At 39.1% G+C, this 20,945-nt stretch overlaps 2 protein-coding genes across 2 annotated transcripts in view; one reads left to right on the top strand and one right to left on the bottom strand.

The window, feature by feature from the left end:
• CRLF3 (cytokine receptor like factor 3) overlaps positions 1-20,707 on the top strand; it is a 35,919-nt gene extending 15,212 nt beyond the window's left edge. The window contains exons 3-8 of the mRNA XM_036835976.1: positions 1,145-1,232; positions 2,142-2,319; positions 4,134-4,356; positions 5,029-5,161; positions 19,196-19,308; positions 20,185-20,707. Coding sequence (XP_036691871.1) covers positions 1,145-1,232; positions 2,142-2,319; positions 4,134-4,356; positions 5,029-5,161; positions 19,196-19,308; positions 20,185-20,441 — 992 coding nt within the window. The 3' untranslated portion in view covers positions 20,442-20,707. The remainder of the gene's footprint in view (positions 1-1,144; positions 1,233-2,141; positions 2,320-4,133; positions 4,357-5,028; positions 5,162-19,195; positions 19,309-20,184) is intronic.
• LOC118886353 (40S ribosomal protein S27-like) lies at positions 6,391-6,815 on the bottom strand. Its single transcript, XM_036835977.1, has one exon. It carries the CDS (start codon positions 6,599-6,601, stop codon positions 6,443-6,445), a length of 159 nt encoding a protein of 52 aa, XP_036691872.1. The 5' UTR covers positions 6,602-6,815; the 3' UTR covers positions 6,391-6,442.
• Positions 20,708-20,945: the final 238 nt, after the last annotated feature.

Consider the following 20,945-nt stretch of genomic DNA (forward strand, 5'->3'; position numbering starts at 1 on the left):
TTTTCCTGGGCGCTTAGCATTTGGAAACAAACTCAGCAGCAGTTCAGCACAGGTCAAGAGTGTATACCAATCACCACGAGGCTTGACCAGTGTTTTTATTTAGAAAATAAATCCTTTGAGGCACATACATGCTTGTTGCAGCATCTGATTTTTTTTTTTTTTTATACTTCAGAAATGTTTTAACTTTCAAACTTTTTTCTCCCCTCCCTTCCCGAGGGATTAAAAACTTATTTATGAAATTTTTAGGATTTTGAGGCAGTGTTCAGTGTGTCTGTTTTCCTTTTGGTAAGGGGGAAGATCATGTCATGTGGTCTCAAAACACTTGAGTAACTCCAGGGTATACTGAGATGGAAAACAGTTCTGGTAGTGTTCTTCAGGGCTGTGGAAGGACAGAGATGTTGATCATTTTCTTATGACTTTATATAATATTTCCTTTATATGACCCTTCACCCTATTGGTTGTGTCAGGATAATATTTGCACTGACTCCTATTGGAGTTGATAAAGATTCTGTAGGGGAGATGGGAAGAGGTCCCTGGGACTTACGCCTTGCATAAAATTAGTTGACAAACCAAGTTTCCATTTGTAGAGCAGAATCTTTCATCTCTGGCAGAATGTTGTCATTGTGTACCCCTTTCCTCTTGGGTTTAACCTTAAAGCCGTTTCTAAAATAGTTTCTTATTTATTTATTTGTTTGTTTATTTTTGGCTGCATTGGGTCTTCGTTGCTGCGCGCGGGCTTTCTCTAGTTGCGACGAGCGAGGGCTACTGTTTGTTGCGGTGTGCGGGCCTCTCATTGCGGTGGCTTCTCTTTGTTGCGGAGCACGGGCTCTAGGCGTGCGGGCACAGTAGTTGTGGCACGCAGGCTCAGCAGTTGTGGCGCACAGGCTTAGTTGCTCCACGGCATGTGGGATCTTCCCAGGCAGGGGCTTGAACCCGTGTGCCCTGCATTGGCAGGCGGATTCTTAACCACTGCGCCACCAGGGAAGTCCCTAAAATAGTTTCTACATTTACTTTTGGGGAATTTGTGACATCACTTAAGAATTGTTTTCAAGAGAACCAGAGACCCGCTTAGACACGGGTTGTGTTGATTAGTTTGTAATGTAACCATTTTTCCCTGTACTAGTTCTCTTATTCCTGATTGTAGGTGAGATCGCCATTCTGGGTGGTGTAGGAGAACAGAATGAAAAACTGTGGAGCTTTACCAAAAAGGCCTCACACATCCAGTTGGACAGGTAAAAGAGTTAGTGTCTCTTGGGCTTAAGCTGTCCGCTTTTCTTTTTTTCTTTTTGCCTGTTAAAAATTCTGATTCAGGGATATAGAGAATGTATTTTTCAAGTTTTCACTGCCCATTACCAGTATTATTAGTATGAAATAGTTGTGATTGTAATTTCTGGTATAGAATTACTACCAATTTTCTACAATCCTAATGTGTAAGAGAATTGTTAATTTAAAAAAATCTGAACACAGTCATAGCTCAAACAACAAAGTCCTACTGTATAGCACAGGGAACTATATTCAATATCCTGTGATAAACCATAATGGAAAAGAATATAAAAAAGAATGTATATATATATAACTGAATTACTTTGCTGTATAGCAGAAATTAACACAACATTGTAAATCAAGTACACTTGAATTAAAACAAACAAAACTGAGTCATAGCTCAGTAAACCAGATCTTTTGCTATAAACTTGACAATTGTGATCCTACCCATTTTCTCTTGTTCCTTTTATTTATTTGGGAAGAGAATTTTTATGTAATATCTTGCAAAACCCCCACTGCCATTAGCATTGTTTACTGGGGGCTTCTGCACTGTTACAGTATGTGACTGATCTACAGTATTTCTTGTTGGGGAATTCCGTGGCAGTCCAGTGGTTAGGACTCCACGCCTTCACTGCTGAGGGCCTGGGTTTGATCCCTGGTCTGAGAACTAAGATCCCACAAGCTGTGCAGCGCGGCCAAAAATAAATGAATAAAATATTCCTTGTTATTTTTAAAAAAATTGAGATATAGTTGATTTACAGTGTTGTATACGTTTCAGGTGTACAGCATAGTGATTTGCAGTTTTTCAAGGCTATACTCCCTTGTATTTTTAACTTTCAGTTAAAAGCCTTATAAACACATGAGCCTTGTTTCCTCAGCTTACCAGAGGTGCCTTTACTGGTTGATGTGCCTTGCTTATCTGCTCAGTTGGACGACTCAATTCTTAACATAGTGAAAGACCATATTTTCAAGCACGGAACGGTAGCATCTCGCCCACCAGTACAGATAGAAGAATTGATAGAGAAACCCGGAGGCATCATCGTGCGATGGTGTAAGGTACGTAATTCAGGATTGTAGAAGTGGCTTCAGCATTATGGATTTGAGATTTGGGGGTCTTTACGATTTTTTTTTATTAGTTGCCTTTGAATATTTTCTTCTCTTTGTGAACAGAAGTGCCCTTTGCTTTACAACTAAGGTCACAGGGAACTTGAACTGAGGTAGCTCTTCCAGTTGGGATAAACAATTTTGAAGGTACTTTATAAAATCTCTGTATCGAAATGTTGTTTCCCATCACATATTTCCCAAACTTAACTCTTGGTGAGTTGAGGATCGCTCAGAATTAGAAAAGTCAGAAGGTGATAGTGAATATTGGGTGTTGGATATTTTTCTGTTCAACACTGAACTAATACCTCTGAAATAAAGTTTTAAAGTATAGTTTTTTCACACTCTCAGCATTGCCAAGAATTTTGTGTATTAAATCATATTATGTGTGTGAGTTACCATATTTTAGATAAAAACCATGTCCAGATGAGTCATGATGTCTTGGCTGTTGACAGATAACATCATTCAGAGGTGGGTGGTCAGCTTCTGGAAACTATTTTCTTAAATGGAATTTTAATTTTTTAATTTTTTAATTTTTATTTTTTCCAAATTTTTGGTTTGTTTTTTAATTAATTAATTTTTTGTTTTTGCCCATCTGTGGACCTACAATTTCCAGTTTTTTTGCTGTAACCATTATTATTCATGTTTCCTTGTGTACACATTTAAGATTTTTTTTCTAAAGCATATACCTAGCCATAACATTATGAGGTCTTAGAGTATTGGATCTATACTCTACTAGGAAATACCAAACTCTTTCCAAAGTGACTGTCCCAGAGTATACTTCTACCAGTAGTGTATGTGTTCCTCTTACTCTGCATCCTGACCAATACTTGGCATTGTCAGACTTTATTTTTTTGCCAGTATGGTATCTCATTGTGGGTTTTGATTGCATTTTCCATACTACAAATTAGGTTAAATATTTTTATATATTTTTGGCTGCTTACATTTCTTATTCTCTAGAATGCTTATTCATGTCTTTTGCCCATTTCCCTTATTGGGTGGTTTGTCTTCTATTAATTAATTAATTTATTTATTTATTTTACTGTTTTATTTACTTATTTATTTTTGGCTGCGTTGGGTCTTCATTGCTGTGTGCAGGCTTTCTCTAGCTGCGGCGAGCGGGGGCTACTCTTCGTTGCGGTGCGCAGACTTCTCATTGCGGTGGCTTCTCTTGTTGCGGAGCACGGGCTGTAGGCTCATGGGCTTCAGTAGTTGTGGCATGTGGGCTCAGTAGTTGTGGTTTGTGGCTCTAGAGCACAGGCTCAGTAGTTGTGGCTCACGGGCTTCGTTGCTCCGCAGCATGTGGGATCTTCCCAGACCAGGGATTGAACCCGTGTCCCCTGCATTGGCAGGCGGATTCTTAACCACTGTGCCACCAGGGAAGCCCTGTCTTCTATTAATTTTAAGGAGTCTTTTATATATTTCAGATATTAGCTCTCTCTTGGTTATATGAATAATGTAGTTTTGGGATACTTGTCTTTGAATTTTGAATGTCTTATCTTTGGCATTAATTGTTTAGAAGACATGCCATTACTTCAGAGGAAGCAGATTTTTTTCATATCAGACTGGGGTTATAAAACACATGGTTCAATAAGGAAAAGAAGGGAAATAATAATGGCACGTTTCCTCTGACCTTCCTGAGAAGAGCCCGTATTCAGCATGTGGGCCTGTATGCTTGGCCCCAAATGCCCCCATTCAAAGTTCCTAAGTAGTGATGCTGAGAGAAGTTATTCTCTGACTTTTACCTAACGTAAAGCCTTTCTCCTCAGGTGGATGACGACTTTACCGCCCAAGATTACAGGCTCCAGTTCCGTAAATGTACTTCCAGTCATTTTGAGGACGCGTATGTAGGCTCTGAAACTGAATTCATAGTATTGCACATAGACCCCAATGTTGATTATCAGTTCAGAGTCTGCGCCCGAGGAGATGGCCGACAGGAGTGGAGTCCTTGGAGTGTCCCCCAGATAGGTCATTCCACGCTGGTGCCTCATGGTATGCTGTTGCCTTCTCACTCCTGAAGCTTAACTGTGTATGAGTACACGTATCCTGTGCTAAAGGCAGCACACTGACAACCCTTTTTCCTAAGGATAAACCCTGAATTGATGGAGAATAACATGGAATATGTCTTTTACTTCCTGCTCAAATTACTTCATGTGAATTTTGAGAAATTTTCATTCGTTCTTATCTCCAGAGTCCCCGAACAGTGCCAGGCAGGATTATAAGCATCCCTAAAACCAAAGATTTTAAATATTGCATTAGAAGACTGCAATATTTGACCCAGACCTTCAACGTATATCTTGATAGAGGCTTTTTCTTAGAAGTCTTATGATCCAAAATGGACCTCTCCTATATTACTTTTTAAAAAGATTTAGACTCGGTTAATTACTTCTTAATCAGGTTGGAATAAGCTCAAACGTGATTTTATTAGGTAAGAGATAACACTTATTTGATCTTCCTTGCCAAAAATGTGTAGGAAGATACTAAAATCTTTTTTGTGATTTGTAGGATTGACCATGACACCCTGTCACTGAATTTTTCCTTTCATTGAACTTGCCCATGAACCCTAAGTAGCTCTTCCACTTCCAAGTTTTATTTAATGTGTCTGTGTTGAAGATATTCCCCAAAAGATTCTAACAATTTACAATATCTTTGCTTTTTAAAAAGAGTGGACAGCTGGCTTTGAGGGGTACAGTCTGAGCAGTCGAAGAAACATAGCGCTTCGGAATGATGCTGAATCGTCCGGTGTTCTCTACTCCAGCGCTCCCACTTACTTCTGTGGGCAGACATTAACATTCAGGCAAGTGGATATTAAAAGATCTGTCTGTCATGCCTTAGGCAGTAAGTGAAGTGCACAGAGAATCCATGAGCTTCGGATCAAAACAGTCCTGAGTTTATTCCGTCATTTCTAGGTAGTGTTACTTCGGAGCAATTTCCTTATTTCTCTTTGCTTCGCTTTTCTCGTATGTATTCACAGGGTTATTATGAGCATGAACTGAGATAATGGGTATAAAATGCCTTGCTTCTGCCTGATACATAGTGTGTATTCACTGTGTTTACCTCTTCTTTCTTCTTGGTAAATAGAATACCTCTCAAAAATCAATCTTAAGCATTCAGAGGTCCCCAATTTTTTTTTCTTTGTGAATCAATAAGAGCAAGTATCTGCGAGAGACAACCTATCAGAGTAAACGTACTATATATATAGTCTCTGTAAAATAAAATTGAAAGCATGCCTCTCCTGCCGCCAATTAATTTTCTATTTCTTCATCCATTTCTTCCTGTATTAGAAAAATTTCCTTTTTCTCGTTTTCATGTTGTCTGAGATGTATTCTCTGTGGTCCTATTTCTAAATAGCTTTTCCTAAAAACCAAAGCCCGGTTTTCATTTAGAAAAGTGAAGCTTGTCTGATGTTCACCATACACACCTCAGTGTAGCAAACTCTCCTCTAAGTTTTAAGTTGTGAGATCATAGGATTTTATTGTGAATGTTTGTTCCAGGTTCCTCTTGGTCTCAGTCCCTTGTTGTATAAGGAATGGAGTGTATCTGAGAGTTTTATCTAAGCTAGTGTTGCCGTGTTCTCCACCAGCCAAGTCATTTGAACTGTCAGCATGATCAGAATGCACTAGTTTATGCTTTGTCTCATTTTTTTTTTTAATAAATTTATTTATTTATTTTATTTTTGGCTGCGTTGGGTCTTCATTGCTGTGCGTGGGCTTTCTCTAGTTGCGGCGTGCAGGGGCTACTCTTCGTTGTGGTGCGTGGGCTTCTTATTGCTGTGGCTTCTCTTGTTGAGGAGCATGGGCTCTAGGCACGAGGGCTTCAGTAGTTGCAGCACGTGGGCTTGGTGGTTGTGGCTCGTGGGCTTTAGAGTGCAGGCTCAGTAATTGTGGCACACGGGCTTAGTTGCTCCAGCGCATGTGGGATCTTCCCGGACCAGGGATCGAACCTGTGTCCTCTGCGTTGGCAGGTGGATTCTTAACCACTGTGCCACCAGGGAAATCCCATTTGTCTCTTTTTTTTTGGACGTATCCAAAATCTGTTTATTGGGATGGTTTCCCATTCATCTTGATTCCAGGGGCTTTTAGTGCTGCTTCCGCCTGAAGGAGCACCCTTTGGTAAGCCTTGCTTTTCCTCCTGTAGGCTGGCAGAGGACAGTAGAGCAGCCAACACACAAAACTACTGTCTGTGCATGGCTAAAGACGGTGGTGATTTTATAGCATCCTGGGCTTTTCACATCCATGAAATAGGAATTGGGGCTCTGCACCAGGTGCTGCTTCTTGTGTTTCCTCTTCTCCTCTTCTGGAGAGGGATGAAGGAGATCCTTTGCGAGAGGCGTGTCCTCATGGGGAGGTCGTCACCGTCAGAAACCTTGTCTCATTTTTGACACCTCCTCTCACCCCTTACGTTATGAAAAAAGAATGACTTAATAACCAGAAAAAACTAACAAAGAGAAATGAGGAGTCTGGTACCTAACATCTATTTAATTATTCCCCAGGTAATCAGGAGTTTTCTGTACTAACAAACCTCTTCTCTGCTGATGTCCTTTGTTTATAGAAATACTCCCATTAGTGAGTCTGCTAAGAACAGGGTACTTCTGTATAATGATAGGACTTCCTGAGTTAACAGATTCAGGCCAGATACCTCAGATCATAATAAGAATAATAATCATAGTATTATTAATTGCAGTTAATATTTAAATTGCATTTACTATGTGCCAGGTACTGTTCTAAGCACTTTACTTATATTAACTCATTTGATTCTCACAATAACCCAATGAAATAGGTGTAGTTACCCATTTTAGGGATGAAGATACTGAGGCACAGAGAAGTGAAGTCATTTACGCAGTGTCATATAACTAGTAAGTGGCAAAGCTAGGATTTAAACCCAGTCTGGCTCCAGTAATTTTAACCACTGGTCTGTATTGCTTCTCATTTGTCTTTTTTCATGGGAGAGTAAACATGATTTGAGTTAGTGTGGAAATGTATAGTTTCTCCGCTACTGTATCCTCAACTCTTTTCCTTTTCTCTCTTCTATGATTTTTATCCCTGGGTGATGGTGATCTGATGCTCTTTTTACTTTTAACTTCTCCCTCTGTGAACACAGGGGAAGGGCCGATAGATGACCTACTTAGGTTTGTTTCTAAAGTCATTCAGTAAATGTTCATAGATTACAACATTGGAAATTACACACATTGATTTAAACCCACGTACTGTCTGTGGACTGTGGCCTGACACTTAGTCGGCCTCAATAAACCATTAGTTCCTCCCTCCTCCTCCAAAGGGGCCCCCCTTGGTAGGGTGATTAAGTGAAACTTATTTAAGCTCAGTATTATCTTAGCCAGACCGTTGCATTTTTGTCATTTTTCCTTTGAATGTGGATTGAAAATATTTTCTCTCCTTGTTTAAAGGAATTTCAGGCATTGGCAGTTAAGGCAGAGGATGTGAATGGTGTGTTTGTATGGGGCACCTTCATGCATGGGGTTGGGGGCAGATAGGCCTGCTTGAATCAAGGTAAACTTTATTCAGCTTTTTGAGGGCCTCATAGTCAGAAGGGAGATTATACTCCTGCAGGCCCTGCCCTGTTGCTCAGCCCAGTCGATCCCTGCTGAAGTTTCTGGAATGCTTAGAACTGCTGACACCAAAGGAACCTGTTACTGGCCGGCTTTTAACAGTCTCTAGAGCCCAGTCTCATGTGGTGCCCGGGTCTGCTAGCAACCCCCTCCTTCCAGGCCTCTCCCTGATTTCCTGTCTTGAACATTCCTGCTTTCCCTTGCTTCTAAGATTTCCCAATCTTACTATTTTTTAAACCATATTTTTCTCTCTGTCTGTGAGTCTGTTTCTGTTTTGTAGATAGGCTCATTTGTACCGTATTTTAGATTCCACATATAAGTGATATCATATTAAACCCTAGCTTTTAGTTTGTTTGTAGAGGGAGGATTACATGAAGTCAGGGAGACATATCTGCTTTGGGATGTTCACATATAATAGCTATTCCTCCCAGATAACCTAAGGAATATTCCTTAGACTTTTTTTTCCTGTCCATATCCTTCTGTCTTAAACTGCTTTTCTAAAATGTAAGGACAGTTGTAAGGACAGTTCTGCTCGCCTGTGGTCTTTGTGAATGATGCTGATTGTTTCATACAACCCCATTCCATTCAGGTGGTACTTACAGTACTTGGTATCGTTGGGAATGCAAAGTTTAAGAAAAAGAAAAAACTAGAATCTTATCTAAACATAGAATAGGCAGTTTATAAATTATAAAGTATAAAAAAGATCCTGACTGCCGTGGAATATAGAAGAAGGAAGAGTTACTTCTAGATAAGGGGTTGGTGAAGGCTTTATCTCAGGTAGGGCTGAAAAGGAAAGTTCAGGTAGAAAAACAAAGCAAGAACCAAAGATATGGAGGAGAAAAAAATATAAAGAACAGGAAGTAATGAGTGTGAATGGGTTTTATAGAGATGGGAGTATAGTCAGAACCCCAGAAAAGTACGACATTCTTGTGGACAGGCTGTGTATATTTATTTCTTTTTCAATTTCTCAAAGACTTGCCCCTTTGGAGCTCACTTGTGCCCATTTATAAGGAGGACATTTGATACCACATACAGAGGTCTTTTTCTTTTTTCCTTTTCCCAACAAAAGTCTTCACCAAGTAAAACCAAGTCAGGTTTACATTTCATAGTCTTGGGAGTCATGCTCTGCATTTGACTTTTCATGAATTCATGAGTTGAGCTAGACTACAAAATAATAACAGCCAGCTCACTTTTGTCGAACCCTACTGTGTGTTACTTCTTAAGTATTGAGTTAATGTCTATAAATCCTCATTACATGCTCAGGAGGTAGACACATTTTACAGATGAGGAAACTGAGATGTAAAAAGATTAAACCACCTGCCTGAGGTTGTACAGATTCTTAATAGTAATGCTGAGATTCAAATCCTAGCAGTCTAGCCCTGTAGGACTCTGCTTGGACTTAGAGTGAGTTGGAAGGCCATTGGAGGACATTGAGCAAATGAATGATGTGATCTGACATATGTTTTACAAGTCATTTTGGCTGCTGGGTGGAAAATAGTCTGTACAGCGGTACAGGCTGAAAGGAGACCATTTAGGAGGCTGGAGAGGAGGAGCAAAAATATTACCAGAAATGAAGGGAAAGCTGTATTCAGCATTCCAGTATTAATCTTGGTGACGGCTAATGATGGCTTGGACCAGGATGGAGCAGTTGAGGTAATGATACGTGGTCAGAATCTGGATTTATTTTGAAGGAAGAACTGACGGGATTTATTGACAGGTTGGTTGTGAGGTATGAGAAAGGAGTCAAGTGTAACCTTAGGGTTTTTGGACTAAGTAAGTTAGGGTAGAATTATCATTTACTGAGGTAGGTAAGGCCTTATGAGGAGCCTATTTATGGGTGAATATCAGTTTGTTCTTTCACAAATTAATTTTAGTTCCTTATTAGACATATAAGTGAAAATGTGGGGTAGACAGATATACAAATCGGGAGTTCAGTGGAAAAGACCAGACTGGAGATACTAATTTGAGAGTTTTTAATGTATAGATGTGTGTTTAGAGCCATGAGACTGCATGAGATTAGCCAGGGAATGAGTATAGGGAGAGGACACTGGAGAACTCTTAACATTTAGCTTTTGGGGAGGAAAGAACCAGCAAAGGATGCTGAGGAGGAGTAGCAAGTGAGGTAGACGGGAAACGTGGGAGAATGTGGTGTCCTTGAAGCCAAGCAAAGGAAGTGTTTCCAAGAGGAAGTAGCGATCAATTATGTCAAATGTTGCTGACCCAACAGATAAGAAAAGGACTGAGAATTGACCTTTGGGTTTGCAGCGTGGACATGGATTGGTGACCCTGACGTGAACAGTTTCAGGGGAGCTGTGGTGGAGGGAAGCTTGACTAGAGTGGGTTCAAAAGAGAGATGGGATCTTTGGGGACCAATAGATGCATAGTAGCACCATAGTTCTGAATTTTTCGACTACTGGAAACTTTTTGGAGAAATAAAGAGGTGGGGGGTAGGGACCCATAAGTACTTTTTCAACAGAACTAAGAAATACAGAAAACTCAAATTCCAAATTAGCTGTAGAGGCCCGCTAAGACACAGCTAGGCTGGAAATCATGAGTTTGCTGGCCAGTCTCAGAAATCTCCAAATATTCAGTCCCAGAAGGAGAAGACTCCACCCTAAGACTATAAACAGGGCCAGGACTGAACAGTGCTTGAGTGTTCTTGAGGAAGCAGAGAGAAAAGGTGGGAAAAATGTCCAGGGGAGTCACAGTGCATCATCTTAGGAAGCAAGGACTGTGTCCCTTGGTGACAGTGGACAGTAGTTTATAAGCAGCCTTTGAAGAGAACTGAGGTCTGGCAATAGAAGCTCTTTTGAACCAGATTAGGTTTTGAGTGTCAGAGGAGATGTGGCTTCACAGAAGAGCCATATTATAAGGTAGTACCTTCCTATAGCAATGGGGGACAGGCTGGAGAGCTGTAAATCTGAAAGTCACCCTTCATTTAGTTTTTTTTTTTTTTTTTTTTTTTTTCCCGGCCGCACTGAGTGGCATGTGGGATCTTGGTTCCACAACCAGGGATCAAACCCAGGCCCACAGCAGTGAAAGCACCGAGTCCTAACCACTGGACTTCCAGGGAATTGCCGTCTTCATTTAGTTTTTTAAAAAATGGCTTCCATCAGTGTTTTGCAATTTTTTTCTTGTCTTATTACACTGGCTAGGAAGTATAATTTTGAATAGCAGTGTTGAAAGCAGACATCCTTGTCTTATTCCAGATCTTAGCAGGAATATATTCAGTCTTTCACATTAAGTATGATGCTAGCTGTAGGGTTTTTTTGTAGACACCCTCTATCAGGTTAAGGAAGTTCCCTTCTATTCTTAGTTTGCTGAGAGTTTTATCTATAAATGGATGTTTAATTTTGTCAAATTATTTTTATATATCTTTTAAGATAATCATGGGTTTTCTTCTGTTGATATGGTTACAATGATAGATTTTTTAACATTGGATCAGCTTTGCATTCCCATGAAAAACCCCACTTGACCGTGTATTATTCATTATATATGTTGCTAAATTTAAGTTTTATATTTTTTTTGAGGATTTTTATGTCTCTTCAGAAGAGAGATATCTGTCTGTTTTTTCTTATGATGTCTTTGGTATCAGGGTAATTGCTAGCCTCATAAAGTGAGGTGGGAAGTATTTCTTCCTCTTTTATTTCCCAGAACTGTTTGTGAGAATTAGTATTATTTCTTAAATGTTTGGTAGAATTCACCAATGAATTCGCTATCCTAGAATTTTTTTTGTTGGAAGATTTTCAATTTCTATAATAGATATAAGGCTATCAGTTTCATTTTAAAAGAGGATAAACGCTATTTTAGGATTTGTATAGTAAGGAGTATATTTCTATATCAAAAATCCTTGTTTACTATGACTTGATAAGACATCCCTTCTTTCTCTTTCTTTTTCCTGACAAGTCAAGCTGTGCTATGACCCTCTTTTTTGACATATGGCTTATTCTTTATTCCTTGGGCTAGTTTCCTGTTAGTGACACAGGCCAACTAGCTGTGTTCCTGGAAGCACTTGCAGTCTTCCCAGCAGTGTGTGAGGGTCCTGACTGATGTCACTGCATCCTTGTCAGTATTAAGTATTACTGTTTTTACCTAATTTCTAGCTGTAGGACATAATAATATTTTCATTTTCTTTCTTATATTTATCATAAAGTTGGATATTTTTCATAATATATTATGATATATTAGCCAAACAACTGAATTTTTGGATCTTTGCTCCAGGTGTTCACTGTGAGAAGAAGGAAGTTTGAGATTATATGAGAATTTGCCACTTAAATCCAGTCAGTTAGCCAAAGTGCCAGAGTAGTAGGAATAGATTAGCTTTCTTTCTGCCATCGAAATTTTTCCTTTTTGTTCTGAACCATGTTCTTTCTCAGAATACTTTACCTTTGAGAAAAATTATCACCTAGAACTTTCTACATGACTCTATGCAATGGATGCATTCCTACCAACTTGTGCATAAATTGATTTTTTTTATTAATTGTATCTCCAAGGTCACTGTACCCTACTATGAATTATTTTGTATACCATTTTTCTTTTTTTATATACTTTTTATATTTGGATGATTTATGGTAGAGTTTCTTATAGGACTTGTTTATGTGAGAGAACCACTTGGGTAGTTGTTGTTTTTTTTTTTTTTTCCCTAATAAACAAAGAACTCTTTTTTTTTTTTAATTTATTTTTATTTATTTATTTTTGGCTGTGTTGGGTCTTCGTTTCTGTGTGAGGGCTTTCTCTAGTTGTGGCAAGTGGGGGCCACTCCTCATCGCGGTGCGCGGGCCTCTCACTATTGCGGCCTCTCTTGTTGCGGGGCACAGGCTCCAGACGCGCAGGCTCAGTAGTTGTGGCTCACGGGCCCAGTTGCTCCGCGGCATGTGGGATCTTCCCAGACCAGGGCTCGAACCCATGTCCCCTGCATTGGCAGGCAGTCTCTCAACCACTGCGCCACCAGGGAAGCCCCACTTGGGTAGTTTTTTAGGAAATAATGTCATGACTACTTGTCTTGCAATTTAAAAATTCAAAGATTTTAGGTATTTCCCTGGAGGGAAGTCCAGTGGTTAGGACTTGAAGCTTTTGCTGCCGGGTCCCCAGGTTCAATCCCTGGTTGGGGAACTAAGATCCCACAAGCCGTGCGGCGTGGCCAAAGGGGGGAAAAAATTCAAAGATTTTAAACTTCCATTCTATTTCTTAGTGAGCTGTGAAAATAATTCTGTGTTAAGGCAAATTAGCTCTTTACTTTCGTGGTTCATTTTATATTCAGAGAAACTTTTATAAGCTTTTAATACCAGGCTTGTCTTATTTATCAAATGCTGTTTTCAAGTAAGATGCTTTTAGGAACAATTTTGTGATTTATTCGAATAAGGAGTTTTTTTTCCTTCTTCCCAGGATTTTAGTTAATTTCAAGAAATTTTACTTGCGTTAATTATTTATTTAAAAAGTTTAATCACAGAAAAAAACGTACACTTGCAATGAGCTAGCCAAACTCAAGGTTGAGAGCACAGTCCTCCAAAAGATTGCCCTCACTTCAGATACCAGCTGCAAGTTCAGGGGTCCCCAGGGCCAACGCTCAGGTTTTATAATTTGCTAGGATGACTCACAGAACTTAAGAAAGCACTTCACTGGACTTCCCTGGTGGTCGGGTGGTTAAGCCTCCGCTCTCCGATGCAGGAGGCTCGGATTTGATCCCTGGTCAGGGAACTAAGAGCCCACATGCTGCAACTAAAAGAGCCCGCCTACTGCAACTAAGACCTGGCTCAGCTAAATAAATAAATATTAAAAAGAAAGAAAGAAAGTACTTCACTTATGATTACAGTTTTATTATAGCAGAGGATATAAATCAGAACCTGCCAAAGGGAGGAACTCATAGTGTGAGATCTGGGAGGATTCCCCAGACAAAGCATACATCTCAGGGATGCAAGGCCTTTTGGCATGACAGTACTCAAAGAGTATTACGAACCAGGAAAGCTCACTCAAGCTTTGGTGTCCAGAGTTTTTATTGGGATTTTATTGTGGAGGCATAGTTGATTAAATCATTCCCCACCTAACTCAATATCTACCTCCCCTGCCCTCCTAGGAGAATGGGCTGACATCATGTAGCTCAAAGCCTCAACCCTGTAATCATATGATTGGTCTTTCTGGGGTGACCTGTTCCCATCCTGAGTCATCTTGTTAGCATAAACTATCTAGGGGCCCACCTTGAGCACCTCATTAGCATAAACTATCAAGTGTGGTCTGAGGGACCCACCATGAATAACAAAGACACTCCTATCACTTGGGAAATTGCAGTGGTTTAAAGGTTACCTCCCAGGATCAAGCCATATTTTTCATTACACAATACTAAACAAGTAACTGCTGTCCTCCATCTATGATTAATAATATTAGCAGGTTTTTATTTTTTAGGAAACAACATTAGGGATGTTAGGGATAAAATTCAGGTATCTTGTGTTTCCCACATCTCTCTCTCTATGTATATATTTATCCATATAGTATTTTGTGTATTTTAAAAATCTTTATAAACATGATTTCAGACTTACAGAAGAATTGCAAGAATAGTACAGAGAATTCCCAAATACCTTTCACCCAGATGCCTCAATATTTGCTTCATCATTTTTCTCTCTACTTTTTTTTTTTTTTTTTTTGACTGCACCACATGGCATGCGGGATCTTCCCCGACCCGGGATTGAACCCATGCCCCCTGCAGTGGAAGCATGGATTCTTAGCCACTGGACGGCCAGGGAAGTCCTCTACTTTTTCTTCCCAAATCATTTTCAGTGAGTATTTTGTAAAAAGAGATTATCAAAATCAGAAAATTAACATTGATATACTATTATCTAACCTACAGACCTTACTAGATTTAGTTGTCCCAATTAATGTCCTTTACAGAAAAAAAAGATCTTGGATCATGTGTTATATTCATTTGTTATGTCTCTTTTAATCTGGAACAGTTTCTCTGTCTCTTTTAAATTTTATGATATTGGCATTTTTTAAGAGTACAGGTCTGGTATTTTATAGAATATCCCTCAATTTGGGTTTTTCTGTTTCCTGGTGGTTAGATTCAGGTTATGCATCTTCAGCAGAAATATTATAGAAGTAATATTGTGTTCTTCTCAGTGCCTTGAATTCTTTTGGCTGTATACCCAGAAGTGGGATTGCTGGATCATGTAGTGGTTCTATTTTTAATTTTGTGAGGAACCTCCATACTGTTTTACATAGTGGCTGAACAAATTTACATTCTCACCAACAGTGCTGGTACTTAGTTTAGGATTTTTACATCTATTGTCAGCAGAGTTGTTGGCCTGTAGTTTTGTTTTCTTGTAGTGTCTTTCTCTGACTTCGGTTCAGGATAATATTAGCCTCATAAAATAAGTTTGGAAGTATTCCCTCCTCTTTAGTTTTTTTTGAAGAGTTTGAGAAGGTTTGTTATTTATTCTTCTTTAATCATTTGGTAGAATTCACCAGTGAGGCCACTTGGTCCTGGGCTGTTGTTTACTGATGGTCCTGGGATGTTGTTGATTACTGATCCAATCTACTTTCTAGTTGTAAGTCTGTTCAGATTTGCTGTTTCTGTATTATTCAGTCTTGGTAGGTTGTATATTCATAGAAATTTATCCATTTCTTCTAGATTATCCAATTTCTTAGTATATATTATTCATAAGAGTCTCTTGTAATCCTTTTTATTTCTCTGGCATTGGTTGTAATGTCTCCTCTTTTATTTCTGACTTTATTTGTATGTTATCTTTCTTTTTCTTAGTTAATCTAGCTAAGTCTGTCAGTTTTGTTGCTCATTTCAAAAAACCAACGTAGTTTGGTTGATTTTTTCTTTTTTTAAAGTAAATTTATTTATTAATTATTTATTTTTGGCTGTGTTGGGCCTTCGTTGCTGTGCGTGGGCTTTCTCTAGTTGTGGTGAGTGGGGGCTACTCTTCGTTGCGGTGCCCAGGCTTCTCATTGCAGTGGCTTCTCTTGTTGTGGAGTACGGGCTCTAGGCATGTGGGCTTCAGTAGTTGTGGTGCGTGGGCTCAGTAGTTGTGGCTCGCGGGCTCTAGAACGCAGGCTCAGTAGTTATGGCGCACGGGCTTAGTTGCTCCACGGCATGTAGGATCTTCCCGGACCAGGGCTCGAACCCGTGTCCCCTGCATTGGCAGGCAGATTTTTAACCACTGTACCACCAGGGAAGCCCATGTTTCACTGGTTTTTTTGTAATGATGTGCTTTGATTCCTTTCTCATTTTCTTTAGTGTATCTTGAGTATTTTCTTTGTAGTTATCCTAGGGCTTACATAAAACATCTTATAGTTATAACAATCTATTTTAAGCTGACAGCAACTTAGCATCAATTGAATACATATACTCTACACTTTTACTTCTTCCTCCTCCACACTTATTATTGATGTCACAAATTACATAGTTTTCATATTGTGTATTCATTGACATATTTTTATAGTTATATTTTTTACACTTTTGTCTTTTAATTTCTACACCAAAATTAAAAGTGATTTATGCACCACTGTTAAAGTATTACAGTATTTATTTGCCTATATATTTACTTTTACCAGTGAGCTTTGTATTTTCACATACTTTCATGTTGTGTTTAGTGTCTTGTTGTTTTAACTTGAAGAACTCCTTCTAGCGTTTCTTATAAGGCAGGTTTAGTGGTGATGAACTCCCTCAGCTATTGTTTATGTAGGAATGTCTTTATTTTTTTCTCATTTTTAAAGGACAATTTTGCTGAATATTGTATTTTTGGTTGGTAGGTTTTCTTCTTTAAGCACTTTGAATATATTATCTCACTCCTTTCTGGCCTGTAAGATTTCTCCTTAGAAATACACTGTTAGTCTTATGTGAGTTCCATTGTACATGACAAGTCACTTTTCTCTTGCTGTTTTCGAAATTCTCAGTCTTTGGCTTTTGACAATTTGATTGTAATGAGTTTCAGTGTGATTCCTTGGGTTCATCTCTTTGGAGTTCCCTAGGCTTCTTGAATCTGAAAGTCCATTTCCCTCCCCAAATTTGGGGAATTTTTAGCCATTATTTCTTTAAACATTCTGCCCCTTTTCCTCTCTCTTCTCTCATAATTCTCTTAGAATTTCTTCACTCTCATTCTTTTTTCCTTTTGTTCTTCTGATTGCGTTATTTCAAACGACCTGTCTTCAAGTTTGATGTTTCTTTCCAGTGCTTAAGTGTGATATTGAATTCCTCTCATGAACTTTTCAGTTATTATATTCTTCAGTTCCAAAATGTGTTTAGTTATTTTTAAAATTTTCTGTCTCTGTAAGTTTTCTAATTTTGTTCATGCCTCATTTTCTTGAGCCTGTAGAGCATCTTTATGATGGATATTTTGAATTGTTTGTCAGATAATTCATATACCTCTATTTCATTAGGATAATTTTCTGAAGATCTGTTTCTTTTATTTTTTGTCTGAGCCAGGTTTCCCTGTTTCTTCATGTTTCATAATTTTGTGCTGGGATCTGCACATATGGAAAAACAGCCACCTTTCCAAATCTTTATGGCCTTGCTTCGTACAGGAGAAGACTCTCACACATGAGCCCAGCTAAAGATCCGGGGGGCCTCTGAAACCTTTTCTGGTGGGATGTGACTTCTCTGGGCTTGCGTGTGCAATTTCTCAATTAGAGAGGCTTGATGGTTTTTTAGGCGCGCATAATCTTTTGCTCCCTCTGGTGCCTGTTTGTGGCACTGCAAGTTCTCTGGTGCTCCAGCAGCAGGGTGCCTTCGCTCTCTCTTGGAATCAGGGGCCACCAGGCATCCAGAGTATGCTGGCTCCCCATGAGGCGAGACAGATACCATTCCCTTGAGCAGCCCTGTGAAAAGCTGGCACACCAGAAGCAAGTTTTCCTCTTCTCCTTCCCTCCCGTGCCAAATTGCACGGCCTGCAGGATGCCACCCCTCCCTTTTCTCTGGTCTTTGAAGCATTCAGGCATCCATGCTATGCCAGTTCTGTCAGTGCTCCAAATGAGGCATGTCAGAAACCCGTCCTTCAGGCAACCTTCCAAAGAGCTAGAACGCTGGAGGCACACTCCACTCCTGTGATTCCTTTCTGAAGGAAAAGTCAGGAGTTGGGCTGTTCTTGCCTGGCACCAAACTGTGGTAGCTTGGAAGAGGGGTTGACGTGGGGCAAGTGAAATTGCTCTTCTTATCCATTTCAGTGCAGCTGTTTTCAGCTTTGTGCTCCTTTGGGACTTTTTAACTGGATTCTGGAAATCTCATAAAGGTATTTTGGTCCGTATATCATTTTGAAAGTGGTGTTTCTGTGGTAGAATGAGTCCTAGGACGTACAGTTCTGCTGTGTTTGCTGATGTCGTTCTCCTCCTCCCCGTACTTCTTTATGCTGCTGGTTTAGAAGTGAAATGACTTAAGAAACCCACCCACATGTTTATTGTGAACCTGTATGTTTGCCACTTTACAAAGAAAAACATTTTGAGGCCACGTTGAGTATAAATAATCTCATCTTCCCTTGATAAAGCTACATTCTGCTCCTTGCTAATTTTTCTTTTCCTGTCCTTGCAAAGTCTGGCTTTCTGGAATGCAGGGAAAGATGACCCTGGTAATAGGGATGTAGATTGACCTTTACATCTAAGTTTCCCATTTCTAGAGTACATGATGATGTATTATTTGAGACTAAAACACAAAAGGAAATGCTTAAACTTTCTATGTATGAAGTTCTGCAACCAAAATATGTCCATAACTATATTATCCTCTTTTTAAAAATATGATAATGTCTGTTTTTAAATTCTTGGTAAATAGTAATCTAATCATTGCATAGACTCTCATATTGAAGGTTTAGGTGATGGCAGTAATGGTCACATTCATTATAATGGCAAATATGACACATTTTCTACACGTCTAGAGCCAGAATATAGAATAGAAATGTGCTGTCATAGTTATAAGTAGTTAACATAGACTCTGCGGTCAGAATGCCTGAGTTCATGTCCTAGTTCCACCACTCAGCTAGGTGATCAGCATCAGTTTATTTAACCTTATTTTTTCTTTTGTGCCTCAGTTTCCTCATGTATAAACTGGGTATGATACTAATAGCACCCACATCATGGGTTGTTATGTGAATTGAATGAGATGATTTATAGATAGATAAATAGACACAAAGTTTTTAGAACAGTGCCTGGAATTTAGGAGGTCCTGCCTGAATCATTGTTAGCTATTCTTAAGAGTAATTGTGGTGAGATGGCTCTTTTTAAGCATTAGATATCACGTTAAGAAAAAAAGATTAAATGACCTTTCTACCTCATTGACAGAGTTGAAACTGTGGGACAGCCAGACAGAAGAGACAGTATAGGAGTGTGTGCAGAAAAACAGAACGGATATGACTCCCTGCAGCGGGATCAAGCAGTTTGCATTAGTACAAATGGTAAGAGGGAAATCACTGCCGTTCTCTTTGAAATCTATGATTCACTGTAGTAAGATTTGAATCAGTTTCAAGATCACACATTTATAGCAGAAGATGAAAAAGTTTAGGTCTTAATGGCATATCTATGTGGCTGCTATGTACCAGGCATTATTCTATACCCTTTAAAAATAATACATTATTTAATCCTTTTAACAGCTTTTTGAAGTGAGGAGTAGTAGTATATCCATTTTGTAGTTGATAAAAACAGCCACAGAGAGGTGAAGTAGCTGGCTTAAACTCACATAGTCTGGAGGTGATTGAGCTGGGATTTTCACCAGGTGGTTTACCCCTGGATTCGGTGTGCCTGGGTGATCTGAATTCAACATAGATTAGACAACATAAATTCGGCATAGATTAGGGAAACGGGGAGAGAGTTTACATCTGTAGTGTTCTTTGGTCCCTTACTTTGCAGTAATCACACTTTTAAAAATCACTACCAAGATGTATTAATATTTTACTGTGTGGGTCAAACAGTTGGTAGCACAAGATTCTTGTTTATTCCATGTGAAACAATCTTGTTGTTCCACAGGATGTAATTTGGTAAAGGAGTCAAGTTTCTTTTGATGCCATCCATATGGGAAACTCATGGTCTGTATTTCAAAAGAGTGGAACCCTGGACCAGAACTCTAAAATGTTATTAAAGCTTTAACTTCTTCTTCTGCCTTGGGGATGGGGGTTAATTAACATATTTAACTGCATTATCTTTGACCAGTTGGCATTCCAAAATGTTTTCTTTATCTGAATTAGGAAATTAGCTGTATTACCAATAATCTAGAATCTTGTTTCCGTTCTTAGTTATTGCTCACATATGAATGACTCTTTACCTTAACGTTTTAGGTGCAGTTTTTGTAAATGGAAAAGAAATGACTAATCAGTTGCCCGCAGTTACTTCTGGGTCCACTGTCACATTTGACATTGAAGCTGTGACTCTAGGATCCAGCAATAATAACGAAGGCGGAAACATCAAGCTTCGAGTAACTATTAGCTCAAATAACAGAGAAGTGGTGTTTGATTGGTTGCTCGATCAGTCTTGTGGTTCTCTTTACTTTGGATGCTCGTTTTTCTATCCTGGGTGGAAAGTGCTGGTATTCTAGATTTTCAGATGATTGGCTTTGGGTTTGCAGGGGTTTCACATAGCTTTCCTCAGCCCAGTTCAGTTGTCATTGGTTTAAAAAATCGTTAGATTCATCTCTCAGTTAAGTCATTGGAAACAGAAATTATTTACTGGATTTATTTTCCAGTATCTTAGCAATAAGAGGCGTGAATATTGTGGACAAAACAGTAATGCAGTCCATTTTATTTTTAGCATAGTGTTAATTGGAATATCACATCACGATAAAAATCAAATTGGCTTTTAAAAGTATGAGGAGATATAGACAGCCCTATGTACCTTTCCACTGTACTTCTTTTTAAAGTTGGCTGTAAGAACACAAAAATGTAACGTAACATTTTTTTTTAATTAAATCTCTATCTTTTAAAGATCCAGGGCCATCCAAGACTTTAGAATGAAAAGGCAAGAATAGACCAGGTAGAATGTGCCACCATGTACGCTGTAATATACACTCTCTTGTGTGTTCTCCACAGGAGTGTTGAATATG

Source organism: Balaenoptera musculus, chromosome 20, assembly GCF_009873245.2.
Source record: "Balaenoptera musculus isolate JJ_BM4_2016_0621 chromosome 20, mBalMus1.pri.v3, whole genome shotgun sequence".
Classification (NCBI taxonomy): Eukaryota; Metazoa; Chordata; class Mammalia; order Artiodactyla; family Balaenopteridae; genus Balaenoptera; species Balaenoptera musculus.